This window comes from Amaranthus tricolor, chromosome 15, assembly GCF_026212465.1.
Source record: "Amaranthus tricolor cultivar Red isolate AtriRed21 chromosome 15, ASM2621246v1, whole genome shotgun sequence".
NCBI classification, from domain to species: domain Eukaryota; kingdom Viridiplantae; phylum Streptophyta; class Magnoliopsida; order Caryophyllales; family Amaranthaceae; genus Amaranthus; species Amaranthus tricolor.
In genome coordinates, this window is record NC_080061.1 from 6,241,258 (window position 1) to 6,253,511 (window position 12,254).

Here is a 12,254-nt window from a genome sequence, read left to right on the forward strand (position 1 = left end):
CAGTGATTGAATGTATATGTGTGAGAGAAATATATTACTATCATTGTCACCTTCAAGTGGAGTAAGGAAATTTATAAGCGTGAAACAATTAGTCCCTCCCATTTGCAAAATTTGATATAAGTATATATTAGGGAAATAATAAGCCAAAGAAAAACAAGTATTGTTTTATCAAAAAAGAAAAATAGTGTGTATATAAAATGAAAAATAAATTAAACGTGTGGGTCGGATAAGAATTAAAGAAATAGTGTGGTAAATGACCAAAGATAGTAATATGCCAAATCTCATAAAACATATTAAAATGAAAAATGTAGAAAAATTCATCGAACAGAATAGTACTAATTTAAAGAAAGTAGGCAAACAAGAGTAAAGGGTTTCTTTTGCTAATTTATAGTAAGTACTACTTCTAATTGAATTAATAACTTTTATACTTGTTTAGTAATTTTTTTCGTAATTTATTCCTTTGAATACACATTTTCATATTATTTTACTTTATATTTTTTATATAAGAAAAATCATATTAAAATAAAATATTATGTAATTCAATTCAACGTATATTTTCATAACATTAACTTTAACTTTATAATTTATATAAGAATGCGAGTAAAAATGTTGTACTTCTATGATGAATTGACTTTATTAAGACTAAGATAATTTGTATATTTAATACATCTATCCATGATCTAAACTTCAGTTCTTATCAAACGTTAGTTAGACTTCAAACATTTACCATAATTATTTGTATGTGTGTTTATGATATTTATTAGTGTGGCATTAATTATGAATTTTCATTAATTAATTATTTGGGTATTTGTGGGTTTTCCGTATTATATGCAGCTCCTGAAAAAAGACAGAGAGTTCCTTCGGCTTACAATCGATTTATCAAGTAATATTTTCACTAAATTTAGTTTTTTTTTGTATTTATTAGTGGTTAATTTTTTGTTGCAGACCTTGGAAATTAATATAAGCTAAAAATTGTGGGTATATATATGCAGAGATGAGATTCAACGTATTAAGGCTGAAAATCCTAATATTTCTCATAGAGAAGCTTTCAGCGCTGCCGCAAAGAATGTAAGATCATTTCTTAGACTACTCAATAATTATATTAACATGTTTCTAATTAATATACTATTCAAGCATTCAATCAATGTTTTTTTGGAGTTAATTCGTTATTTGAAACTAAAAATTTTAGATAACAAATCTCAACCAAAAACTTAAGCGCTTAAGCAAGCTAGCTTTGGGTTGAGGACTTGAGCCCGACCCATGATATATTATACGTGCTTTTAACAATTCTATTACATAGAATTAGAAAAGTGATAGGTTTTTTTATATATTTCTCCGGATGTTACATTTATGCTAAATTTCGTAATAAACTATACTTATGAATGACCGTCTCTTGGTATGAATATTCAAACAAGAAGCCTATATTCTCATACTATATATTAGATGGACTATTTAATCCAAATATAAACACATCTATCGAAAAGATCGTCTCATACACAATTTATGTTTCGCAATATTGTAGTAATTCAAACATCGACTACATTTAGTGACGTTTTATGACAATTAATTGATAGAGTATAAAATGTATTCGTGTGGTCATTGCTTTACAAGTTCAAATGTTATTTAAATTCCCTTATTTCAAGTGGATTATTTAGTGTCAGATATAAGACACGAACTATACTTATAGGCCAAAAAAATTTTGTGTAGGAAAATTTGATAGAATATATAACATATCATAAAACTAAAAACATTCAGTTAAGCGTTTGGCTAAACTAAAAAGAATAAGACAAAAAATACTCCTTTCATCCCTCCCATATTACACCTAAAGCAATATGAGTTATATTTAGTGGAAAGAAAAATTAAGTTAGAAAATAAGACAAAATAAATAAATGGATAATTGAAATGAGTGATTAAGATGGAAAAAAAGAATAAATATGTGGATGAGATTAAAAGGTAAAAGGATAGCTAGTTAAAAAACTATTTTTTAAGCCAAAAAAATATCTAACTTTCTTTGCTTTTTTTTCAATGGTTTTTGCGGTTTATTCTAAACTGATCAAACAAGCCAACAAAAAAGTCAACAACCACTTAAAACAATGAAGGATAGATGGGATTCGAACCTGTAACCTTTTATTGTATTTGCTTTTGATATTATTTCAAGAGACTAAATTAATCAAAAGCTTAAGATGATAGTTTAGACCTTCACAATATGTTAAACTTCCTCCGTTCTGAAATACTTGCTACATTTCGTTTTGGGCGCTATTTATCGTTTAAGCTTATTTTGTATATTGTGGCTAATATATAAGTAAAAATATAGTCAAGTGGGATCTTGTTCGAATCGTCTAATCGTATACTTTCATAATATTAACTTTTTATAATTTTTAGAAGTGCATAAGTTAACATATAAAATGAACAAAATAACACATTAAATTGCGTAAAAAGTCAAATATAGCAAGTATAATGGAACGAAGTAAATATACTCTAGTAATTCAACTAGCGAGATAGCTAGTCTACCATACATGTCACATCTTAGATTTATCATGTAAATCATGTACCAAGTCATCCATATACCTCTTGTTTATGTGCAAATAGTAGAAGTACAAGTTAGGGTTTTATAGTAGTTGGAATTAATATTGTGAGTAGATTTTGACCCCAAAACATATAAATATGTTAATTCACAGTGGGCCCACTTCCCTCACATTCATTTTGGGCTGATGCCGGATCAGACGGTGAAGAGGACAAGTACCATGCGCCCTCATCATCCGCAGGTATTTCTTTCTTCAAATTCATTCTTTATAATTATTTCAGGCAAACACAAGATTTATTTAATTTCCAATATTTTATTTTATATTTTTTAAACTAGTATTAATTAATTAATAAAAGAGACACACTCAATCTACATTAAAATTACCAACACGCTAATACATAAAATTTTTGATCAAATTATAACATAAATTAATGTAATCACGATAACTTTAGATGGTATTTGATACTTTTACATATCCTCTTTTATATTGTAATTTAATACAGTTTTTAACGACGAAGCCTTTTGATCTGCTGCACTTGCACTAGTTTTCAAATACAATTGAATTTGATACAAATTTTTTGTAAATGCAAGATTAGATCAATAAAATAAATTAACTTTTACCTTAAAAGTAAAATTATGATTCTAAACTCTCACACGTAGAGATGAAAATATCTAATAATAGAATGATTAAAGAGTTTACCATCAATCATAATGTTGATGATAACCCTAAAATTAACAAAAAAATCTTAAATTTAAAATTTAAAATTATAAAATGGTATAAATGTTTTGTTAAGTAGGAAGCTGGAGAAGATGTCCGCATGAGGAATGGATTTTATGCTGCTCAAGCAAATGTCGGTGTCTCTCCTTACTAATTAAATTAAATAAATAATTGTATTAATGCATACTAATTAATGTTTTAATTAAATTATGTCCTCTTTTAATTATGATCTTTAGGATGCTTCTGCTCCATTATAGTTGTCTACGACGAATGTATTTTATTGTGTTGTTATGTTCTGTCTAATTTCTATGATATTTTCATAACCCTCCATTAATTTCAAGGGAAGATGTGTTTGATTTGCTCATGTAGTATAAGACGACTACCCATCATTGTTTTAAATAAAGGAAATTTATCGAGAATAATCCAATATTTTATGATTTTTCACCAATAATTTCATTTATTGAGTAATCATAAATAAATCTTAACTTTAAGGGATATTTGACTAGAGTAAACTTAGATAACCCATTGACATGCTATAATAGATAATTCACCAAAAATGTAAATCAAAAATTAATGTAAAATTAGGTAATCCATTGTTCAAAAACAGCTTATTCGTATCAATAAGTTGTTTCAAGCAGCTAATTCACCAAACACTAACATTAGCTGGTCTGACCACTCAATCCTCTATTTATAACAAAATAAGCTAAAATTATTTAATAAGCTAATTTGCCAAACACCTCCGATCTATTTTGAAGTTTTTGATAAGTGTATTTCTTCACATGAGACTAATAGCTAACGTGACCAAAAATCATGCAACCAAATAAATCTTCTCAGCCGCTCATTTCCAATTTAAATTTTAGTATCAAATAGTGGTCTACGATTAGGATTGAGTTACTTCTTAAGTCTTAACAATGACAAAAGGAAATGCACTTTTCATTTCAGGGTTTCCTCGTCAAATGCATCGGACTTGCGTACTTATAATCAATTTTTTATTAAAAAAAAAACCTTTAAAAAGTTTTCATCTCATCAAGGTTTCCTCGTCAAATTCATAAGACAACTAGTGTAATTTTTTCTTGAATTTGGGCTAAGTATAACTCCTAATTAGCAGTGATTAGTGAAAATTAAATTTCTATTATAAAGATGAAAAAGAAATATCTTACACTAATAGACCAATTTATGTGTTGTGCGACAACGGAAGCAAGTTCGATAAACAATAATGAAACAATAACAAATTCAATGCAAACAATAAGAAAATGACACAAGAGATTTAACGTGGTTCACTATCAATGTGATAGCTACGTCCACCGGCACCGACATCAAATAATTTCACTATGATCGCAAAGAATTTACAAAATGAATTACAATCACACTCACAAATTTATTGGCTCACTTGTGATCTCTCTCAATTTGTGAATCCTTATGTATTAATCCTAAAATGGGACTTTATATACTAATGCCCAATAAAAGGAAGTTATTACATAATAAACACAAAGTAATCATTCCAATAAACACCTCCCGTGAAAAGAAACCGCCATCGCGAGCCGTGTACAACTACGCGAGCCGCGAAATGGAGACAGAACGCACTCCGCGCCCCGCGGACTGAGGCAGCAGCTTCTCCGCGCCTCGCGGAGTTCTCTGTGCCCTGCGGACCTCCTCTTTGACCCATACTCATCTTCTTCAATGGTGCTTGCTAGTTTGAGTCACCATTAACAACAATCTCCACCTTGACGAAAACTCGTATTCAGCAAACGATCTCATCAACACATAGTGAACATATCTCAAGCCAAAACCCAACGCAAAGCTCATGCATAAGTCCCGATAAGTCTTCAACCAAGACTCATCCCGACAAGTCTCCAACCAAGACCCATCACATACTTGTCACCAAGTATAACAACTCGATCATAATGCTCCACATGCATCACAAGCCCCGGGCAAGCTCCACCTTAAGGCCAACATGCCTACAACAGGAGCTCCCTAACACTGTCCCTAAGGGCCTACTACATCACATAGTAATCAATATTTAGCAAGTCTTAGCAATGTTTAAACTCACTAAATGGAACTGACTTAGTAAAAAAATCAGCTGGGTTGTCAGCGGTCCCGATCTTCTTTGCCTTTACCCTCTTGTCAGTACGCAAGAAATGATACCTAACATTAATGTGCTTGGTCCGATCATGGTGTACTTGGTGTTTAGCTAAGCAAATGGCACTTAGACTATCACAATACACCGTAGCGAAATGCTGTGCGATACCCAGTTTACCTACAAGGCCTTTGAGTCATATAGACTCCTTAGCTGCAGAAGTTAACGTGATGTACTCAGCTTCAGTAGTAGACAACGTAACCGAAGACTGCAATGTAGACTTCCAACTAACCACAGAACCACCCAAAGTAAACGCATACCCGGTCACCGACCTCCTGGTATCCACATCAGCTGCATAATCAGAATCACTATATCCAGTTACCAAACACTCCTTACCATTCCCATACACAAGACCAATATCAGCTGTCCCTCTTAAATAACACAAAATTCGTTTCACCCCCTGCCAATGCTCTCTCCCAGGTCGAGCCATGAACCTGCTTACAACACTAACAGCGTGCGCAATATCCGACCTAGTATAGACCATAGCATACATCAAACAACCAACAGCGTTGGCATAAGGGACTCTAGACATATACGCCAACTCCTCCTCAGTTTGAGGTGACATAGACAAAGACAATTTGCAGCTCACAGATGTTGATGTACTTATAGGCTTCGACTTCTCCATCCCAAAACGAGAAAAAATCTTTCGATGTAACTTTTCTGAGTCAAGAAAAGCTTACCTCTAGCCCGATCCCTATAGATCTCGATACTTAAAATCTTCTTAGCTGGACCCAAATCTTTCATGTCAAATTCCGAGCTAAGCAACTCTTTAAGTCTAGCAACATCCGATTTATTCTTTGTGGCAACAAGCATGTCATCAACATATAACATCAAATAAATGATGGAACCGTCATCTAACTTACGATGAAACACACAGCAATCATACGAGTTCCTATCAAAACCATGCGAAACCATAAAAGAATCAAACCTCTTGTACCACTGCCGAGGGGATTTCTTAAGTCCATACAACGACTTTAGCAATCTGCATGCATAGTGCTGTTTCCCTGGGATCTCGAATCCCTCGGGCTGCTTCATCAAAATCTCCTCCTCCAAATCGCCATGAAGGAAAGCCGTCTTAACATCCAGCTGCTCCAGCTTAAGGTCAAAATGTGCTACAATCGACAATAGCACACGAATAGAAGTATGTCGTGCCACTGGTGAGAATATCTCTACGAAGTCAACCCCTTCTACCTGACTGAACCCCATTGCAACTAGCCTAACCTTAAAACGAACTTTCTCGGATTTAGATGATCCTTCTTTCTTCTTAAAAATCCACTTGCACCCTACAAGCTTTCTCCCCTCTGGTAACTTCACAAGTTCCCACACTCTGTTCTTGTAAAGAGACTGCATCTCTTCACCCATAGCACCAAGCCATTGCGCCGACTCACTACAACTAATTGCTTGTTTATACGTGGCAAATTCATATGACTCTACATCAACAGCTACACTCAATGCATAACCTGTCAAATTCTCAACAAAGCAATTTCTTCCTTCCATCTCTTCAATCAATCTAACAGGCTTCTTGATAACTCGTTTAGGTTTCCCGAGAATAGTGTCAGATTGACTAGATGACCCTTGATTAGACTGCTCTACCTCCTCCCCAGAGTTAGGGGAAGATGGAACAACCTCAGGTTCAGGAGTACTCGGTACTGGAACCTCAGCATCATCATCTATAAATTACACTCGAGGTAAATCAGCAATGGATGAATGATGTACCTCAAGTACTCCATCTGTCTGCAGCAAGTTCTCCGCTTCTTTTCCCAAATCAGAAGACTTCGAGCTCTTCTTGGAATAAATGGTGCTCTCATCAAAAGTAACATCCTTACTAAGAATGACCCGACCCTCCGAAGGTGAATAGATCCTAAACCCCTTCACACCATCACCGTACCCAAAAAAACACCCTGTCTTGGCTTGTGGATCCAGATTACCCTCACTCACATGATAATAAGCAACACAACCAAAAATCTTCAAATTAGAGAAACTAGGCAACTTACCACTCCAGATCTCAAATGGGATTTTGAAGTCAATTTCCGAATGAGGACCCTTATTGATGATATAACAAGCTGTCATCACAGCTTCACTCCAATACCTCATCCCAAGCCCTGCATTAGAGAGCATGCAACGAACTCTCTCAAGCAGCGTCTGATTAACCCGCTCTGCAACACTGCTCTACTGTGGTGTCATCCTGACGGTATGATGCCGACCAATACTCTCATCTGCACAGAACTGATTAAACTCCTCTTTGCAAAACTATAGCCCATTGTCTGTTCGTAGCTTCTTGATCTTCCTACCCTGTCGATTCTCCACCAAAGCTTTCCATTGCTTGAAAGCTTTGAAGGCTTCATCCTTTGACTTAAGCAACCTAAGCCATGTGTATCGGGATTTGTCATCTACAAATGACACAAAATAGCGAAAACCTCCCATACCTTCAACCTTAGATGGATCTCAACAATCTGAATGGATATAATCGAGCACATCATCAGTAATGTGAGCACCCTTGCTGAACTTTGACCTACGTTTCTTCCCAAACACACAATGCTCACAAAATTCAAGGTTGGCAACCTTGATTCCGGATAGTAGATCCCTCTTAAACAATAGCTGCATCACCTTCTCCCCTATATGAGCAAGCCTCATGTGCCAAATCTTGGTCATCACTGGTGAGATACCGATGCGCAAACCGCAGAACTAGACAGTGTAACACCCTTAAAGATATAGAGGGTGTTCCTCTTGATACCCTTAAGTACCAATTCCGAACCTCGGTGAATGGACAACTCCCCATCCGAAAACACTCTGTTGTACCCGCAAATCATCCAAGGTACTTAATGAAATCAGATTCTTCTCCAAAGCAGGGACATGCCACACTCTAGTTAATGTCATCTTTTGCCCATCACTAGTCCTCAATCTCATGGACCCAATACCCATAATCTTACAAGGTGCGTTGTTACCTACAATAACTTTACCTCCATTGCAAGACTCATACGTGTCAAACCAATCTCGACGCAGACTTATATGGAACGAACACCCCGAATCTAGAACCCAATCATCAGAAAGATCTCCAGAGTTAGCAGAACTCACTAACGCCAAGTCTTCCTCCGAATTATAGTTCTCCTTCGGTTTTTCATCAACTACAGCAGCTTGGGACTTGCCCTTCCTCACCGGATAATCAGCCCTAAAGTGACCTGGTTCCTTACAGTAATAACAAGTCTTTCCCGCAGTCTTACCGGATCCCTCATTGCCGTTTCCAGCACCCGACCCAGTATTGTTGCCCTTGTTAACCCCCTTTTTCTTTTTAGACATCCCGGACTTAACAAACAACCCACTGCCATTCTCCCCGATATCACCTATAGCATTCTGAAGAAGTTCCCTAGTTTGAAGTGCTGTCTTCACTTATTCTAAGGTCAGTGAGTCTTTACCAACAACAAAAGACTCAAAAAAATTCTCATAGCTAGACGGTAGAGACACAAGTAAAATCAACGCAGCATCCTCATCATCTATTTTAACATCTAAGTTACGCAAATCTAGTAAAATAGAGTTAAGTTTTTCAAGTTGTTTCCGTAAGGGAGTACCTGACTGCACTCGGAGGCTGAACAGCCGCTGCTTCAGCAATAATTTGTTGGTCAGCGACTTAGTCATATACAATGATTCCAATTTCATCCATAGTTCCGCCGCTGTAGCCTTATCAGCGACCTCCGTGATGATACGATCATCCAAACATAGAAAAATGGTAGAATGAGTCTTTTCCTCCATTACTGCTAATTGCCCGTTAGTTAACCCGTATTTCGACCCCGTAGTAGTACTCTTTGAAGCCAACGGACGGCAGATTTGCTGCTGTTTCAACAGAGCCTTCATCTTTATTTGCCATAGACCGAAGCTATTTTTTCAGTAAATTTCTCGATTCTTATTGTAGAATCTCCATCCATTGTTCCACTCAAAAACTCTCCAAGGACTTAAACTTGAGCTCTTGATGCCAATTGTTGTGCGACAGCGGAAGCAAGTTCGATGAACAATAATGAAACAATAAGAAATTCAATGCAAACAATAAGAAAATGACACAAGAGATTTAACGTAGTTCACTATCAATGTGATAGCTAAGTCTACCGGCACCGAGATCAAATAATTTCACTATGATCGTAACGAATTTACAAAATGAATTACAATCACACTCACAAATTTATTGGCTCACTTGTGATCTCTCTCAACTTGTGAATCCTTATGTATTAATCCTAAAATGGGAGATTAAATACTAATGTCTAATAAAAGGAAGTTATTAATAATAAACACAAAGTAACCGTCCCAAAAGACACCTCCCGTGAAAAGAAACCGCCATTTCGCGAGCCATGTACAACTACGTGAACCGCGAAATGGAGACAGAACGCACTCCGCGCCCCGCGGACTGAGTTATCAGCTTCTTCACGCCCCGTGGAGTTTTCTGTGCCCTGCGGACCTCCTCTTTGACCCATACTCATCTTCTTTAATGGTGCTTGCTAGTTTGAGTCACCATTAACAACATTAATCTTATTAAATTGGTTTTGATGGGTAGTCTTATGGTATCATTTTTTATAGTTTTTATTCTTGTTGATAATATTTACATTTAAAGTTGAATATAGCAAAACGCAAAAGCTTATATATTGCAAATATAATATTACTAACACCTTCAAATCACACAACTATTAAAAAAAGTGGTGGAGATATTGAAATTGTGTTGATATATTATAGGAAAAGAAAAAGTGTCGATGCAAAAAAAAAAGTGGCGAGAACAATTTATTAAAGAGAACGTTGCAAAATTATAATACAAAAAAATGTTGATTTTCCAATAAGTAATTTAGTTGGAAGTTTCTAGGTGCAGGGGGTTTCAAGATACCAACAAGAAGCAATTAAAAGGATGAATAAAAATAAAAAGTATTGCTGATTATTAGTAGCATAAAAGCTAGTAAGAAAGGACTACTCCCTCCGTCTCAATTTGTCTCATATTTTGTTTTAAATTATTTCATTTGTTCTATATTATTTTTCTATTTGAAAATAAATTCACCTTCTTTAATTATCTTCCATACATTTAAACTCATTTAATAATTTCATCCACATACTTTATATTTTTAAGTTCAACTTCAATTAGGCCTGACAAAAGTTGACCCGACCTGTTAATCCAACCTAAACCTAATTTGAAATAAGTGAGTCTGGGTTGAGATTTTGACCCAATTAATTAAATGAGTCGACTTGATCTGATCTGTTTATTAAATGGATTAGGTTCAGGTCAAATTTTAAACTTGAAAAAAACCTATATAACCCATTCAATTAAATGTGTTAATTTCGAGTTAAATCATATGTATAAGCTAAATTTATTTCATTTAATATTTTCTTATTTTTCATAATAAATACAAAATAAACAGCAAAAAAAACATAAAGTTAAAATTAAAGCCAAAAAAATTAGATTTAATCAACGTTAAAAACCTTAAAACGAAAACAAAAAAATTATAAACGGGTTAAATGGGTCGAAATCAGGTCAACCTGATCTGTTGCAGGTCGGGTCAAGGTTGTGAGTTTCGACCCAATTAACTAAATGGGTTGGGTTTGGGTCAAGAATTTTGTGACTTATTTATATATGACCTGAACCCAAACTCGATTCAACTTGATCTGTTTGACATGCCTAACTTTTATACACCTTCGTCTTCATGCAAAATCTCTAGATAAACCGTCATTAAATTTTAACTCGAAATAAAAATATGTGATGTTATAAGTTATAATTGTGTTCATATCTTTTACAGTTGAAATTATTATTGGTTTTTAATTCTTAGTTTGTTATTTGATCAAAATTGGAAAATTTAAGAGAAACTTTGACAATACTTCAAATTGGTTTTTTCTTTAATTTCTATTTTTTTATACTTGCAATAATTCTCTGAAGGAAATCATACTATCTCTTAAAGATAATGTATGTAATTACAAGTGACAATTTAAGAGATACTTTGACAATTGGAAAATTTTTATTGATTAAATATCACCAACATGATATATACTTAAGTAAATTGTCAATTTCTAAAATAAAAAAAAAACTTAATTAATAACTTCATTTAAAAAAACATTACAATATAACTAATCCTTCAATTAGTTAATTACCATATTTAATCATACTATCTATCATATCATATCATGTCATCATACATTATATTAAAAAGATTGAAAATTTTCAAGTGTCACAACTAAAGAGAGTCTGTCCAATGAAACTCATTTATTGACTAAAGAAAAATAACATGACATTTGATCTTGACCAATACCTGTACCATTAAAGTATCTTTGACTAGCATTTATTTATAGTTAAATTGAGTAAACTAGAGAATATAGTGTACTGTATAATATATTATTGACATCATATCATATCATACATTATACTAAAAGCCTTGTAAATTCCAAGTGTCACAACTAAAGAGAGTTTGCCAAATGAAACTTATTTATTGGCTAAAGAAAATGACATGGCATTAGATCTTGATCAATATCTCTACCATTAAAGTATCTTTGAATGACATTTATTTATAGTTAAATTGAGTAAATTAGAGAATATAAAATATTGCATTATATATTATTGTCAATTTCTAAAATAACAGAGTTAATTTATACGTATAACTGTCAAATTGAGTATTTTTATAGCAAAATATCCCTGGCTTTTTTTTTAATACCCCTATCATATTTTTATATAAGACAATGCTAAAAAAAAAAGGTGCATTGCACGCACTAATATGGATAAAAATGCTCTAAAAGATTGAATAGAGTATCGTTTCTTATTAATGTGGGCTAAGCCATGTTTGAAGGATGGGGTCAATAATATGAACCTTTTGCTAAGACAGTAGACAGCAAGAATATATGTGACATGACCTGTAAAGTTC

At 33.9% G+C, this 12,254-nt stretch overlaps 1 protein-coding gene across 2 annotated transcripts in view; it reads left to right on the forward strand.

The window, feature by feature from the left end:
* LOC130801235 (protein YABBY 4-like) overlaps nt 1–3,606 on the forward strand; it is an 8,142-nt gene extending 4,536 nt beyond the window's left edge. The window contains exons 4-7 of one of the 2 annotated variants that reach the window (XM_057665028.1): nt 835–883; nt 993–1,068; nt 2,679–2,765; nt 3,322–3,606. In XM_057665028.1, coding sequence (XP_057521011.1) covers nt 835–883; nt 993–1,068; nt 2,679–2,765; nt 3,322–3,396 — 287 coding nt within the window. In that variant the 3' untranslated portion in view covers nt 3,397–3,606. Of the gene's footprint in view, nt 1–834; nt 884–992; nt 1,069–2,678; nt 2,766–3,318 lie in introns of both variants that reach the window. The other variant, XM_057665029.1, reaches the window with a different exon arrangement.
* The last annotated feature ends 8,648 nt before the right edge of the window (nt 3,607–12,254 follow it).